Source organism: Apodemus sylvaticus, chromosome 10 (genome assembly GCF_947179515.1).
Source record: "Apodemus sylvaticus chromosome 10, mApoSyl1.1, whole genome shotgun sequence".
In the NCBI taxonomy this organism is placed as follows: Eukaryota; Metazoa; Chordata; class Mammalia; order Rodentia; family Muridae; genus Apodemus; species Apodemus sylvaticus.
In genome coordinates this window covers 62,923,419-62,940,830 of record NC_067481.1, presented here as the reverse complement: position 1 = coordinate 62,940,830, position 17,412 = coordinate 62,923,419, and the positions used below count along the sequence as shown (strand labels likewise).

Genomic DNA, 17,412 nt, shown 5'->3' with positions numbered 1-17,412 from the left:
AGAGAGACACTCTGGCCTCAGTGATGGCATCTCAGTCCCACAAAGAGACTTTTGTGCCCAGGCGCATGACAGGGAACACAGATGTTCCTGTGAGACAGGCCTGAATGGACTCTCTGACTAACTAACCTGGCCCTACTCTGAGCATCTGAAGGCTCACATTTACAGAGACCCAAGGAAAAACCCGTGTTTCCCTCAAAGTCTATCCCTAAAGATGAAGACACAGATTCAGTGAGTAAGAGTGCTTGCTGACCAAACATGAGTTCAAATCCTCAGCATGCATTTAAAAAGACAGGTGTAGCTGTGCCTTCAGGTAAGCTGAATACTAGAGGTGGGGAGGGAAGGAAACCAGGAGAATCCCTGGGCTTTGCTGGCTGCCAGCACAGTTCCACATATAATGAAACACCGGTCTCAAAGTATAAAGTAGAGAGTGACAGAGCAAGACACTCAAGGGTCCTTTTCCAGCCTGTAAACTCCAACAGTCGATCCCAAAGGAAGCCATAGAGACCAGGGTTTTCCAAAAAGGCTGTGTTCTGCCTACTCCTGATCAAGCCAGGTGTGGTGACACACACACACACACTGTAATCTGAGCCCTGGGAAGATAGAGGTAAGAGGATCTGGAATCCAAGGCCTTCAGTTGTTACATCTTAAGTTAAAGGCCAGTCTGGGCCACCAGAAGACCTGTCTCAATAAAGACCAAAGTGACACATGAAGGTCTGCATAGTGGCACATGTCTGAAATCTCACTTGGGGGGCAGGGACAGCATTTGGGGGAGGGGATAGGCAAAAGAACAGCTCAAGGACAGCCTTGACTGCTTTTGAGTTACAGGTCAGTATGGCCTACCCTGTTTCAAAACAAAAACTGAACAGATGAGCAGTCAGTGTGTCCATAAAATACAATGTTGGAACCAAATTCAGGCCTGTTGTTCAGATGGGTCAAACTGGCTACCCTTAGAGAAGTTCTCTTGTTTGAAAAATCTGCTCGCTGACAATCATAATAGAGTTTCACTACCTAGAGGCTCCCAAATCCCCTCAGGTCCCAAACTGGGACCCTGTCACTGAAAACTGTTGAATTAGCTGGTGACTAAGACAGAAATCTTTTTTGTTTTGTTGTACTTTGTTCTCTTTTAAGACAGGGCTCTTTATGTAGTCTTAGCTGTCCTGGAAGTCACTATATAGTCTGGCCTAGAACTCACAGAGATCCATTTGCACCTGCTTCTGTCTCTAGAGACCTGGGATTAAATTTGTGCATCACAACACCAGCTTAAAATAGAAATCTTAGGCGGAGCAGACGAAGTCAGTCCTGTATCAGTGAAGGGAAAGGTGTGCAGATCTCTCCTTTCCATTGCTCCCTGATGGATATATAAAGCATGCTTCCTCGGCATTCTCCTAGCCACAGGTGTCACAAACAAAGCAGGGCTGCAGGAAAGGTGGTGGAGGTGGGGGAATGTCAGCTCAGACATGACTACTGAAAGCCATGGAGTAACTCTTCCAAGTCACTGGTGGTGCTGGATCCAATAGTAAGGATAATTAGGCACCACAATGATGTGTTCAACTATTAAAATATTCCCAGGCTTGTCTGAGAACCTGGAGAAATGCTTCTGTTAGGACAGCATGAGCTGGAAGCTGTCATGAAATTGCATGAACAGACTGAAATGTTCAGGAAAAACTTCAGGAGCACACTAACAAAGCCAACAGCGCCAGCAGCAGGGCTGCAGGACGCTCCGCCTTCATTCTTTCTCACTGAGCAGACCGACTTACCTGGGCCAACATCACACCCTCTAATGACCACAGGAGAGGGGAGCCCATGGGAAGAAGCTGGCCTGAACACTAAAGTTGGAGAATAACTACCTGCTGTCTCTAACTATCCAAAGGGCCTTGCCACAGGCCATCAGGAGAGGGAGAGGTGAGGAAGAACGCTGCAGCTGAGTGAAGCCTGACAGAATCTAACCCAGAGCTGTACTCTGCAGTCTCCCAGCACCTCACACACCACAGTGACAGGTTTTTGGTTTGAGGTGTGGCCAGGTGTGGCCTAGACTTTGGGACTTCTGGAGCCATTTAAAAGTTCCTAGACGCTGGGCGGTGGTGGCGCACACCTTTAATCCCAGAGCTTGGGAGGCAGAGGCAGGTGGATTTCTGAGTTCGAGGACAGCCTGGTCTACAGTGAGTTCCAGGACAGCCAGGACTACACAGAGAAACCCTGTCTCAAGGAAAAACAAAACAAAACAAAACAAAACCCCAAATTAAAAGTTCCTGGACAGGGCTCCATAGGGTAGAGTGCTTACTTGGCATACAGGAAGCCCTCAGTTTGATCCCTGCAGCATATAACAAATTAAAACACTGCAGCAATTAAAAACACTGGCTGATCTTTCAGGACCCAGGTCTGATCCCCAGAACCCACATGGTGACTCACAACAATCTGTAACTCCAGTTTGAGGGGATCTGATGCTTCTGACCTCTGCTGACACCAGGCACAAACCTGGTTCACATACACACTTAGGTATACACATATAAGCATAAAATATTTAAAATACATATGTACACACATTTAAAAAATAAAGGCATTCTTATGCAGACAGCTCTAATTAAATTCATTCAGTATGGCACACCCAAACCCCAAAATAGAATACATAGAGTTGGGAAGAGAGAACTTGGTAGAAGGGAATAAGAAGAGAAACTAAGACTTCAGAAGTGGGTGTGATAGCTCAGGATGGCAAATGCTTAGAAGCCTGGCCATGTGCGCCTGTCACTGCTTTCTATCAGACTGATCAGGTTCTAGGGATCACAAACCCAGCCCTGCTTGAGACTCAGGAAAAAAAGCTACTGAGACCCTTCTACACCTTTCCAGAGACCAAGATACCTGCATTACAGAAAAAGAGGAGCACTGTGACCTTCTAATTGAGGCCACAAGAAGTACATGAGAGCACTGGGATTTAAGATACGACATGGTGCCCTGGTCTGTTTATAAATAATCCCTGAAGAATGAAAAACTATTTTTAAAAGTTTTTTGAAGAACTTGAAAAAGTAGATAAAATATTTATAACTTACTATTGAAACAAAAAGGAATTATTTTAAAATAAAAGTTTCTGCACAGGCAGTTTAAAAGATGGTAGCACAAGCAAAAAAGAGAAGACAAACCAAAACTCACCCTTTGTGAATTGGGTTTATTTTCCGAGACAAGATCTCACGTAGCACAGGCTGACCTATGTAGCCAAGGGTGGTGCTCTTTTAACCTTTGATCTTCCTGCCCCTTATATTCCAATTAAAACCAAAAACAACTAAAGTCTTCTTAGATTCATGAAGAAAGTGGATTTGACCTGTTTCCTTAGCCACACTGACTTCATTTATCTGCTTGTAGTACATATGCACTCTTGTGTTCTCTCGTTCTCTCTCTCTCTCTCTCTCTCTCTCTCTCTCTCTCTCTCTCTCTCTCTCTCTCTCTGCTGTAGAGAAAACCCAATGTATTAACCTCAGAAGTATCTAGAATTTGTCTGCATGCCTGCTGGGCCACCAGCGTCAAGAGAAACAGTCTACAAGACTGCAGGGTTAGCAGGTTTTTAGCTACATGGAGATAGCCATAGGCAGCTACAGGATGTGGTTCCACAGTGTGGTCCAGTCTCTGGGGCAACTGATCACTAGCCCCTCCCTCCTACCTGCACAGTCACAGCAAAAAAATACCTGGTTCTCTTGTACCTCTTGTTCAAAACCAAAGAGAAACTGCCCAATTTGGGGGTCAGTAACTGAGACGTTCAAAGCCAAATTTAGATCCATCTCTAGCAACTGTGTATGGCTCACTTTTGTCCCACTTTCTTCTATTACCTAGTCAATCCTATGGCATTGCATGTGTTTTGTAAGTCCACTCAAATCCTCTGTGAAGTGAGCCCAGCAAAAACATGAAATGTCATAATCTCCAGTAATCTCCTGGTAAGCCTGTCAGGGTATAGGAGAGCAGTAACAGTCTCTGCACAGACTGCTGAAGCTCAAGGATTCCCAACATTTCCCTAGGGACTTCCCTAGAATCACACCACAGAGTGCTAAAGGCTTCATCTAGATAGAAAGGGTGACCTGGTCATTCTGAGAAGATGAGGTGAGTGACAACACCCACCTAGAACAAACCACCAGCACCGTGGTTCCTACACTACAACATACTCTGGGGCACTAGAGCACACCGGAGGCAGCAAACTCTTCTGCTTTCCTCTCCTTCCCCCCTCCCTTCCTTTTAAAGAACAGTACTCTGGTAGTTAAACTCTCCCCACAGTACCAGACACCAAGGAACTGCTTCCTGGCTTTCATCAGGATATAGCAGCAGCTCTGGCTCCAGAGGCAAATTCAAGAGAACAGCAAAATAACCCTGACATTGGTGGGTTGTATGCCATAGCAGGCAGGACAAACAGGAAGGAGGAGGGAGAAACACTGGCTGTACCTGAGCTGACACAGTCAAGATTTGACTAAAGCAGTCTTCTTTCCCAGGCCTTGTTTTTGAATCAAGGATTCTCCCACCCCACTCTGCCACATTGGTGCAGATTCTCAAGCCTTCCCCAACAACTCATCTTATCTCTTCATAGCTGTAGCTTTGCTAATCCTACAATACTTGGTGGCTAGTGCCTCAAGTAGGCCCAAAAGGTAGCCTGCTCACATCTGTACTCTAATCCAAGCTAGCTGTCATCCTATGATCTAAAATAAATTCCAACCTTCTGAGCCTGAGAGGCTCCCCTGAGCTACATGGCTTCTGTGGACACAGCAGTCAAGCACTAACTGAATACTTGGACGGGTGGCCAACATAGACAAACAGGCTCAGTCTTTCTCAGTCTGGAAAATAGCTTTTATGTGACTAGGAGCATCAGGGGAAGCTAACGGTGCACAGCTAGAAGCACTGGAACAGAATAACTAATTGCCTCTCTGCACCTCAACAAGCAGACCCCAAACTACTGTACCTACAACCCCTCTCTCTTCCCTGCCTCTTAGACACTGAGTTTTGAGGCCTCAAAGCTGCCCTCATCTCCTTTCCACATCAGCATAATCCAGGCCTCCAATAAGCCTTCTTGGGTCTTCTCTAGAACAAATCCAAGGACTGGTTGCTTCCCACCCACCAAGCTACCAGTCCCATCATCCTCCAGTGTGGGGCCTCCTGGTCCAGCTCTGCCTACCTCCAGCCTGAGGATTTATCCCAACCCTTCTCAAGTGCTTCTGAGGTTTAAGTACCTATGCCCCCCCCCCCCCCCCCCCCCCCGCCATCCCTTCCTCCCTATGTAAAAGGTAAAAGCCTTTTTTTTTTCTTGCAGATTCTAGTCCACTGAACCAAATATGTAATTGTGAAAGAGTCAGCACAGTGACAGTATTTAGAGAAAGTCCTGTTCTACAATTCCTCCAACTCCATCAGGGCCTCTCAAGGATGTCAAAAGTGATAATCCTGCAAGGAATCAGTACTTAAGGGACTCTAAAGCCATTGTAAGAATGAAGGGTAGGTAGACATGGAAAGGCAAGGAAACCAAGCAGAAGCTAGCAATGGATACAAGTCATAGATGAGATAAAGGACAGAATTTGAGAGATTTCCAAGATTATTTCTACAGATTTGAAGGCAGTGGAGAAAAAGAAAAAAAAATTGGCTTGTGAAAAAGCTCCTCAAACCACCATCATGCCATCTTTGATCTGGACAAGTCCCTGCAGGGTCTGGGGACCTAGGTGTTACCAGTCTCAAATAACTCAGCTGAGTCACAGCTCAAAGGAAAAGGAGACGAACTCCATGAAGCTCTAGGAGAACCTAAGAACAGATCCTAAGTGGTAGCAAAAAAAGTGCATGCAACTTCCATGTCACTGGGAAACTCTTCCAAACAAGTTCCAACCCTGACGTCAGTAACTGCAAAGCTGGTCCTCCTTACCTTTCCACACAGTAGAAGCTAAAATCCCATACAAACTCTTTAAAGACAGGACACAAAGGAAAATACCCCAGAACTAAATAGAGTGATCACACAAATACTCAAGTTAAGCAAACTATAATATTAGTGAGGCATGAATGAGTGAGAACTGTCTCCAGGGCTCAGAAGAGGTTGGCTACCTTATCGGGGAAATTACACAAAGGCTTGCTGTTGGTGCCCCTTGGGCAAAAGTAGAAGAGAGCTTTCTTCTCCAGTGGGAATCCATTTATGACTAAAGGGAGATTAGACTGAGAGTATTTTCTTGTGAGCAACAGTGAAAATCTGTTTCCAGTTTAACCTGCAACAGTGAAGCTCTGACCAGGATGCATTATTAATTAGGCAAAAGAGAAGCCCCATTTTTAGTTACCCATTGAATTCAGCCTCTTCAAACACAGTGACCTAGAATTGACAGTACAGCTAACTCTCTGTTCATTTTGACAATGGGGATTTCAGCAATGATAACAGGCCATTGGAAGGCAAAAATAATCACACTGGAAGCCCCACAGTTTTCTACTCCTACACTGGGAACAATGGCTTCCAGTGGCTATTACTGAGGGTCTGCTACTAGCTTTCAGAAACTGAAAGCACACATTTCCATCTCAAAGTGGCCAATCACTTGGGTCTACTACCACTCTATGGCCTGGCAGGCAACAAAGCACCCTCTAGTCTGTAGAACAAGGGATATAAGGAAGATAGGATCATCACCCATGCCTAACCACTATGTAGCTCCCCTCTAAGCAGGTAGTATACGACTATGGGCAGGGGAGCACAGGTCTGTAAGTTCCCAGAAAGAGAGGCAGAAAGGATTCCAAGCACCAGAAGCTAGCTAGACAGGAGGTCCAGCAGGAGGCAGGGAGAGAGTTGGCTGTACTGACAGGACAAGCCCCACCCTCAGCAAGCTGCATGGCATTTCTATGAAGAAAAGTAAACCGCTGTCCCACCTCGGGCTGCGCGGTCACAAGTGAGGCAGGGCTGGGCCCAGTCGCCATTAGGGTGGGAGGCTAGGCCCAGGTGCGGCAGGCAGGGGTGGCGCTGGCTCAGTGGCTGCAGCTCCTCACTCTGACCCAGCATGGCCCCTGTGCGGTGCTGGGGGCACAGCGAGGCCTCTGGCGCTGTTGAGCAGGGACACACACACATACACAAAAAGAGACACACCATTAGAGGATGCGCAGCAGTGTGTAAGGGACATAGGCCAAGACCACCCAGGGTTCTGCCTCATCCCTGAAGTCAGTGCCCTGTGCCTGGAAGTCATGAAGAACCTGCTGCCACACTCTGATCCTGGATTTCAGTTCAAGATCAAAGTCTAGGAAATAAGAACATGCAGAGTTAAAGCATTAGGACTTAGAAGTCAGGCAGGGTCAATGGCTAAAGATCTCAGGCATGGTATAAGGGTCTGATGAAACAACCGGGCTCCACACTCCCATCTCGCCCCTGTACCTTGATGTTCTACTCTTTTTAACTATGGTGGTTCCAACCCCTTTGTGTCCTTCACAGGAGGGTCCTTGAGGAAAATAAAACTTCTCCTGAAAGCCAATCTTATTTTTTAATTAATTAATTAGTTTGTTCACTTATTTTGGTGTGCAATTTAATCCATAATGTAGGGAGATTTCAAGAAACTTAAGGCTAGCCGGGCGGTGGTGGCGCACACCTGTAATCCCAGCACTCTGGGAGGCAGAAGCAGTGGAGTTTGAGGCCAGCCTGGTCTATAGAGTGAGTTCCAGGACAGCTAGGGCTATACAGAGAAACCCTGTCTCGAAAAAACCAAATCCAACCCCCCCCCCAAAAAAATAAATAAATAAAAAGAAACTTAAGGCTACCTTTGGCCAGGCAGTAGTGACCCACGCCTTTAATCCCAGCACTTGGGAGGCAGAGGCAGGCAGATTTCTGAGTTCAAAGCCAGCCTAGTCTACAAAGTGAGTTCCAGGACAGCCAGGGCTAACCAGAGAAACCCTGTCTGGAACAACAAAACAAAACAAAAAAACAAAAACAATCAAAAAAAGGCTACCTTCAGATATAAATTATCTCACAAGTTGTCATCACAGAACAAAAGCAATTCAAACTCAAAAATTACAATAGCCAGAAATACAACAAGAAAATGTTAACCTGCTCCAACCCTAATAATAACTTAGAATTCCTAGAGGCAGGAAGCCTGACTTTGATATGTAAATCTCTTACATAATAAATACATTCCTCAAATTTCTAATGGTGGTACAATGAAAGGCAGACTGAAGTCTATTATACAAAAGTGGAAAATGCTGGTGTGTAGCAAATTAAGAAAGAAAAGTATTCTGCCACACTGGTCATGCAGATAGCACACCCATCATCCAGCACCCCAGAGGTTGCATAAAGAAGATAGCAAGTTTGCAGCCAGCCTGGCTACACAGGGAGATTCACTTTCAGAAAGCAAAAAACAAAAAGGTTTCTGTTATGCTGACATAATGTGCTGCTCTGAAGGATGTGGACTTGGAAGCCCATTTCTGCCACCAGAAGATAAAGCATATGCATCCATAGGCTACCAGAGCCACCTCTCTCTGAGTTCAGGGTCCTTAGTATCTGCCCAGCCCTAAGAAATAGAGGATGAACAGTGCGCCTTCGATAACTTCTTAGCAGTGCCCAGGAGGCCAGCAGCATCGAAAACCAGCTTCAACAAGGCCCAGACACTATCTCCTCTCCCTGAAACCTCTTCTGAATATAGAACAAAGACCCAAAGTGATCTAACACACAATCAGAACACAGATCAGCCCTGCACAGCACAGACCCAGCCATACAACCAAATCAAATCATGGAGACTCTTTTGCATATGTGAGGAGGAAGTCTTGTTGATGCTAACCTACAGAGTGTTCCTTTCCAGGTAAAACAGAGACATCCAACCTCGTCTCTCTGGTTAATGACCTATTAATAGTAAGCACTGAGCCATTATAGAGACCTGCCATTCAGTTAGTAGAATGACACTAAATGCAAGATTCAGATATAAATGATCAAGTGCAAGGGCTGTTTCCTCCTGGCTACCAGGTATTTGAGTCCCTGTAGCTTTGGACAGCAGGACAATCCCTTTGCTGACAGACATTATTGGGCAAAAAAAAAAATCTGTCAAGACAAGCCTTGGAGCCCACATTCCCCCAAGAACTTAAGAAGCATGGGCATAGCCTTGACTAAATCCCCAGAAGGACCCATAGAGCAGCCAGGGGGCCAAAAGGCCCTCTGTAACTAACTCAATCCAGATCAAGGAAGCTGTCACCTGGATTGCCAGAAGCTGAGAACTGAGGTTCTCAGGTGCTCAGCCCCAGCACCTGCCACTCAGTGCTCCAGTAAAGGTGAGGGACTTTGTTTACTCACAGCCGTGGTAGGATGCCGGCGAGCCCCCAGCCTTGCCATACTCCTGCTCCGAGTAGCTGGTAGAAAGGTTAGGCTGGCTGGAGCCACGGCCGAAGGTTATTTGGTTGCTGCCCACGCCAGTGGCCACCTGAGCCATGCGCTCTTTGGTTTTGAGAGCCTGAACTCTCTCAACCTTCAGCCGCTCCTCATCCTTGAGGAGAGCAACCAGTTGCTTTGACTTCTCTCGAACGTTAATACCCTGGTCTTTGCCATCACGGTCAATGTACTGGAAGTCCTTCAGAGTCTGTATGGCAAAGATGTTCTCACGGCATTGCTGTGCAACCCGCTCAGAACCTGTCTTGATAAGGTAGTCCAGCAGGGTCAGTGCCTTGTATACATGCCGCCAGTTCTTGCCATGGTCATTAAGCCGCTTCCAAACCATGCTCATAATCTCCGAGAAGGCTACCACATTGTAGGTCAGGTCAGCAATCTCAGTCATCAGCGAGCTGGATGGACCCCATGGGTCATTGGAGGTGGCTTCCCGGACTTTGATTTCAGCCTCTGAGTAATTGTTCACAATGTTTTTCATCTGCCTTCTGATAGATGAAGTTGTCATTTTTATCTTCTTTGTAACAAATGTGAAGCCCTTCAAGAGAAACTTTCCTGTCCCTAAGCCTGCACCCTAGGAAGTTTCTGTGTCAGAAATGCAGATGGAACAAAAAAGGCCCTCCATTCATTTCCTCCTCCAAAGACTCAGGTCCCAGAAGCTGGCAGCCATGCCCTAGAGAGAAAAAGAACACATCGCTTTTATAAGAACCATTGGTGAGGATGGGAAAGCCCAACACAAGCTGTGTACAAGAACATACCCAGTTCCATGGATACAAAAACATCCATCCTACTTTCAAAACTAAGATCAGGTCAGAAATGCCACAAAAAACCTTAAAATCAAGCTTAAATCTTAAGCAAACGCCATGACCATTGTTCCACCTCCTAAGGCCAGAGTGGCCAGCTTGCAGTGGCCTATCTTCAATGCCAACCAAAAGTACTGGGGACGATGTCCTGATAAGTGTATTTTAACCTTTGGTACTGGGTACTGAACTCTGGGCCACATGCATATCAACTATGTACCTCAGCACTGAGATGTACTCCTGTCTAGCCCTGAGAGTTTTACATGTGGGGACAACAAAGTCTTATTTCAAGAATACCTTAGCCGGGCAATGGTGGCGCACGCCTTTAATCCCAGCACTTAGGAGGCAGAGGAAGGCAGATTTCTGAGTTGAAGCCAGTCTGGTCTACAGAATGAGTTCCAGGACAGCCAAGATTACACAGAGAAACCCTGTCTCAAAAAACCAAAAAGAATACCTTAAACTTTAAAATTGGGCTTTTGGCTCATGAGCCCCTAACTGTCTAGATAAAGTGCCATTTCTGTGACCCTTCCTGAGCATAAATTAGTGAAGGGCTCTTCTATAGAGAAGCTAACAACCTACACTACCACCTCTCATTCCCCATATACCCCTCAGGAGCTTCCAGCATGTGACCAGGGACAAGCCTAACCCCTCATCTCAGAGAGGAGAAGCAGAGAGACCCAGAGCTAAATAATCCCAGGCTCCAAGTGCACCCATTTCCTTTCTTTCCTCAGATGAACAAGAGCTGGAGCAAGGTCCATCTCTCACATGTACAGCATGTATAGTGATCACCATCTGTCCCATTCACACCCAGAATCCAACACTGGGCCAAACATGTAACAAAACACTTGAATAAATGATATTACACTTAGAAACCGTATTCCTGTCCTCAGGCCACAATCTTCATCTGTAAGATAAAGAAACCGAAACCTAGAAGATTCTCAAGAAAACTGAAGACTGGAGAGAAAGCAAGGACTCTAGCTAGCTGTGCTGAATCAATCACTCAGTCCCTATGGCTTAATTCCTTGTAATAGCAGAGTAAGTTCCTTCCCATTAGAGATGTAAAACAGGAGGTGTAGAATCTTAAGTTGGCTAGCTACTGTAACAGGCTGAGACCCTCCCTACAGATCCCCACGAAGTCCAGAACCTGGCACACTTCCTCTCCCCAAACTGCTGTGGTGTTTCTGTCAAGAGAACTACACATCCCTAGTTTCTTTCAAGACTCAGTTAAGCAGGCAATGGGTGCATCAAAAATAAACAAAAGGAAGACACAAAGAATACAATGGTCATTCATCACCTACAGCCACATAGATAGGAGACAATTCATGAAGCTTCATATGCCTCTCTGCTCACTCAGATATGCTGAGTGGCCTTTCTGTGCCTGAGGCCAGAGCACTGACTTCATCTAATGGTGGCATGTTCTACCTCTCTACCCATCTGTCAGCTCTCATGAATTTCCAAAACTTGTCAGAAAACAGAGATAAAATCTTTTTCAGAGTGACTATATATCTGGTTTAATTAGGTTTTTCACTCATAATTTACTACAGGTAGTAACAGAATGGGCCTCAGAAAAGAAAAAAGATACCTCTGATTTCCAGTGAGCATTTCAATTTAACCACAGATGTGTCAAAGTTGTTAAGTCATTGCAGATCCACCTAATGCCCAGAGCTTTGAGATATGTCACTCCATATGAGATCCAGAAAGTATACCTGGCCTATACTTAGAGGTCCCAGGTTCAAGACCCAGAACCTACATGACAATTCAGGGAGCCAGGCATACACAAAAAAATAAAAAATAAAAATACATCTTTAAAGCCAGGCAGCACTCAGGAGGCAAGAGACAGACAAATCTCTGAATCAGAGGTCAGCCTGGTCTACAGAGTAACTTCCTCCAGGACAGGCCCTGTCTCAAAAAAACATTTAAAAATAATAATAATCTTTAAATGAATAAAAGTTTCTGAAAATGACTTCTATTACAATCACATCAAATGGTTAAAATTCCAACCAGCAAGAAAGTTGAGCTCAGCAGCTGCTCTGGAGAACTGCTGTGAGCAGTACAGTGGCAGAGGCTACTTGACCCGTAAGGTCCTGGATTCTAACTCCCCCTCAATATAAGAAAGAAATAAGGCGCTGGAGAGATGGCTCCGTGGCTAAGAGCATTGGCTGTTCTTCCAAAGGACCCAAGTTTAGTTCCCAGCACCCACAGGGCAGTTCACAACTGTCTATAACTTCAGTTCCAGGAGATCTGACACCCTCATACCTATGCACATAAAACAAAATAAATTATTTTTAAAATAAATAAACAGGGGCTGGAGAAATGGCTCAGTGGTTAAAAGCACTGACTGCTCTTCCAGAGGTCCAGAGTTCAAATCCTAGCAACAACATGGTGGCTCACAACCATCCATAACGAGAGACCTGATGCCCTATTCTAGTGTCAGAAGACAGCTACAGAGTACTTACATATAATAATAAATAAATCTTTAAAAACAAACAAACAAAGAGATGGGTAGGAGGGACAGACATGACTGTCTGCATTGCAGCTACTAAGGAAGCTCAGGAAGGAAGATTGAGTGTCTGAGACCAGCTTGAGCTACACAGTAAGATTAAAACTATTGGAGGGCTGAGGGGTGGTGGCACACGCCTTTAATCCCAGCACTTGGGAGGCAGAGGCAGGCAGATTTCTGACTTCGAGGCCAGCCTGGTCTACAGAGTGAGTTCCAGGATAGCCAGGGCTACAAAAAACAAAACCCTGTGTCAAAAAAAAAAAAAAAAAAAAAAAAAACAAAAAACGAAACAAAACAAAATTGGGGGAAGGAAAACAAAAAGTGAGGAAAAAAATGTGCATGACATGGGAGTTTTGAAGGCTCCAGCACAATCTTGAGTAAAGGAAGGGTATGTATACCCCCTTTTCTACAAAACAGGCACTTAGCCTAAGTTAGCCTCAAACTCACAATCCTCTTCCCACAGCTTCCTCCCACACACACAAATTATGTGTGCTAGCTATCCACTTAACTGTTGAATACTTTCTAGCCTGGAACTGAAATATATAAGCTTTACATGTGAAATAATCATCTCCCACTGTCTCAGAAAGAACATCTCAGTCATTTTTGGGAACTGGACAGAAGGACAGGAACAGAGGTGGGACCACTCAGAGAATTGGAAACCAGAATAGACTACCTGGAGATCTCTGAATAGGGATTTACCTAGTAAGAAACCAAGACTATTACGAAACTTCTGGAATCCATCATAAGGCTAGGACCAGAGGCTACTGAAGAGAAGCAAGACATAGGGAAAAGCAAGGAGGCTGGGTGTTTTTGTTGTTGCTGTTGTTTTGTTTTTAAATACTCAGTCAACTTCCAGGAAATTTACAAAAAGCATTTTTTTGTTTTAGTGAAATGTGTCAAATCAAAGGAAAGCAAATAGAAACTGAAACACTATTCTTTAAGAAAAGGAGGGCACTAACCAAGTTATCACATCATGTGACCCCCTAGATCTACCTTGCTCTAGATGGATCCACTGCATGAAATTCCTGTATTCTGCAGTAAGGCATGCTGTTATAAACAACACCTGAGGATATTCAGAGTGTGTAAAGAACTTGAGCCATACTAGACTCTCAGCACAAATGCCAGACTGATATCAAGGGAACTCAGTGCTCCCCAAAAAAGCAGCATAACCAACAGATTATCTACTCTCCTGCTAGTAACATTACAGTAACCATTACATCACTAAATCTGGGGACATTGGAGGGGGGAGGGCAGGTAGTCCAACATACTTGAAAATATAATTGGGACTGAAGAGATGACTCAGCGGTTAAGAACACATAGGGGCTGGACAGATGGCTCAGAAGTTAAGATTGCTGGCTGTTCCAGGACAGAAGACTGGGGTTCAGATCCCAGCAACCACAAGGTGGCCCCCAACTATCTGTAATTCCGATTCCAGGGAATCAGATATCCATTTCTGGGTCTTTGGGCATCATACATATTATACATATATGCATGCAGACAAAACACTCAAACATATTAAATAAAAACAGTAAGAAGAACCTCAACCATTAGTTGACACCAAAGCAGCTCCGTGGTTACTATCAAAGATCAAATCCTACTCTGAGGGCCACATCACTACCTGTCTGTCAACACTCCCTCCCCAAACGACAAAGGTCATTCCAGAGTGATCCTGGCAATCCAGGCCCAATCAATAAATTATATTATTTATATTTATTATATATTATTATATATTGTATGTTATATGTTTATATATATATATTATATTTATCATATAAATATTAGATTGACTGGACATTCTTGTCTCAGATAGAAACTCAAAATGGGAGCCTGGCAGCTTCCTGTGGCTTTACACATACTTCATCTTTCTAAAAGAAGCTGACAGCCTGTGAAATGGATGTGCCCACATTTCCACCAGTAACATGCCAATATGTTCCACATACCCTTTTTACCACAAGTTCCTAGAAATCTATTCATAATCCAGAAGCAGAAGCTAAGGGGCAGAAGGCACACTGAAGAGAAGCCACAATGCCATATGAGGAACAGGAACCTGAACAAGGTGTAACTTGGTGATCCCTAATTAACTGATTATCTCCTGTATAGGGAGTCTAGAAGAGGAAAGACTTAAGTCTTCTTCAGAGAGAAGTACCATGGTGTCCCTCCGAGGAGGGTACTGAGACCACACGGTTCATGTGACACAGCCAAGCAGGCCCTCCAAAGACAACAGCCCAGTCAGACCAATATGGACAGTGCCACATTCTTTTTAACAGTGATCGTTTTAGTTTAAAGAGAAAGGGCTATTGTGTCTCTGTCTTGGCCAGGCTAGCTTTAACTTAAAGCCTTATAAACTGTTGCTCACACAGAGGGAACGAGTGAAGAGAGAAAGTTCTCTTTCCTCTCACAACATAAAAACAGTGGAATTCTGCCACAGAGAAATGTCCTCTTCTCCAACAGAACCTAGCCACCTTCATTCCAGAAATTTCTGCCTGGTTAAAATTACCAATTGTTATATCCATAGTAAGAAAATGGGCTTCAGAAAACCTTTACATTCAAAATCTTAAAGAACCTAGAGGGAAGACAAACATGACTAGGCAAGTAGGTGGTGGGGCAGATTAAGTCACAGTTTTACATTTTCCTTCATAGAACCTGACAGTGTCAGTCCCCCTATATTTAGCATGGAGACTGAGAGCTGACCAAGCAAAAGACCCAAGCCCCATGTGGCTCAGAACCATCCTACAGGCAGGCAGGAGATTCTCTACAAGAAGACTCAGGTGACAGTATCCCTGACCATCTAACAAACCCTGTAACACACTCAGGAGAGTTGGCAGGTACCACTCAGCCTCCTGTGATTTTCACGTCCATAACTTAATCCAAAACAAAAACATACATGAAGCATTTTTCTTTTCTCTTTATCAACAGGCTCCTGTTTAGCCCTTGGGAAGGACGGTTGGTTGACACAGCTTACACAGATAGTAAGACACAATTATGAACTTGGCTAGAGCGCTTGCTGCTGATCCAAAGGATGAACTCTGATGAGGTGTGCTTCCCACTAGAGTAGATGATCAAACACCCTGCCCTCTGAACAAAAGGGCCCCAAAAATAAGCCAACAAGGAACACAGTCCTTTGTCCCATGTCTCCCCACCTTGCTTGGTTATTTTACAAATAACCAAATCATGAGCAGTGTTATTAAAATCATGTAAAAAGGCATGCCGGGTGGCATGATGGAGAGCCAGGAGAACAAGAGACCAAGCTACCGAAGGTTGTGCTGGCCCAGAAGCTACAAAAAGGCGAAGGACCATTGTTCTTAACTCTAATAAAACAATGGGACTGGATTAGACTAGATGTTCTCTGCCTACATGTTCTGTCAGCCCAGATTCCTAGTTGGGCCAAGGGAGGTTTTCTGCCTTTTGCAAGTACAAAGAGAAGTCCTTAAAACCTCATTCCTCAATGCCAGTCTAGGCTACAAGGCGAACTCCAGGAGAACCAAGGCTACAAGGAGAAACCCTGTAAGTGGGTAGAGAGACAAGCAGGACCACATCACTTCCTCCAAGAATGTGACCACAGTCTACTTGTTAGATGCTGTGACTGACACTGGACACAGCTGGGAGAAAAAATGCACATACAATACACACCCGGACTGGCCTCTCCGTCTAGGGGCAGGCTGCAGATGACAGTTCCAGAACTGTCCAACTCAAGAAGCTCAAAGAAATGCAGAGCTGCCTGGGAAAATCTCAAGTTCCCATGATTTCATGCTTAATTTAGACCTGGCTGGTGAGTGGATGATGGTAGTGCTTAGCTGTCAGCATCTCCTGAGGATCCAGAGCACAGAAGTGACGTGGGTAAGAAGAGGAACTCTCAGCCACATGCAGCAACCTCTAGGCTTCTGGCCCTGCAGTAACTGTATGCTTTCCCCAAAGGGAGCTGATAGTGGGTGTCTGCCCAGAGTAGACCACAAGTAAGGAAACTGAGTGCTTGGTTCCCTGCTGCACTTCTTGGGGTTAGCTTAGCCTCTGCCCACAATTCTGTGAGTGAGGGGATAGATTCTTGTGGATGCAAAGAGAGTTACTTACAGACCGTTGGCATTGGTGGCTGGCATCCCGAGCCTGCAGCTGGCTATGTGCTCCACTTTAGCAGCACTAGAGCAAAAGACAGAGACATTTAAGCTCCTCACCAAGCCTAAATGACCCAAAGCATCCAAAACTAGATGCTCTGGGGAATAATCAGGCCTGAAAGTAGGTCTTCTGGTGCCACCTGAGTACAATACTCCCCTTTTCAGCCCCTTCCTCAATTACTAAACAATACTTTATCTTCCAGAGAAACCTCCCTGCCAGAAAGGCTCTTGCCTAGAGCCGTTCCCACAACCATCCTCATCCTTCTCAATGGCTACTGGGCTGTCTCCTTGTCATTTATATGTTAGTTAAATAGGGCCAGCTAAAAAAAAAAACAATAGCATTCTGCAGGTCCCTCTTACACTTGACATTTTCTTTTCCCCCCATCTTGTTTTGCTGTTTGTGATTTTTTTTTAATTGGGGTCGGGGAGGGTGTAATTCAAGACAGGGTTTTTCTGTGTAGCCCTGACTGTCCTAGAACTCTCTTTTGTGGATCAGGCTAGCCTCAAACTCAAGAGATCCACCTGCCTCAGCATATGCACAACCATGCCCAACATCACTTGACATTTTCTTGTTTCCAACCTGCAGGCCTCACATTCTTCTTTCATCTATATTCAGTGACAATATAGTGCCACCTGTCTCTTCAATACTGTCTCTTGGTACCTAGTGTA

The 17,412-nt window shown here is 45.0% G+C and overlaps 1 protein-coding gene across 9 annotated transcripts in view; it reads right to left on the bottom strand.

Annotated features, from left to right (window-relative positions):
• Epn2 (epsin 2) overlaps positions 1–17,412 on the bottom strand; it is a 63,632-nt gene that overhangs the window by 19,885 nt on the left and 26,335 nt on the right. For 6 of the 9 annotated variants that reach the window (XM_052195757.1, XM_052195754.1, XM_052195762.1 and 3 more), the window contains one exon: positions 9,248–10,007. In XM_052195757.1, the coding sequence (XP_052051717.1) occupies positions 9,248–9,842 (595 nt within the window). In that variant the 5' untranslated portion in view covers positions 9,843–10,007. Of the gene's footprint in view, positions 1–6,852; positions 7,024–9,247; positions 10,008–16,702; positions 16,769–17,412 lie in introns of all 9 variants that reach the window. The other 3 variants (XM_052195756.1, XM_052195755.1, XM_052195763.1) reach the window with 2 other exon arrangements.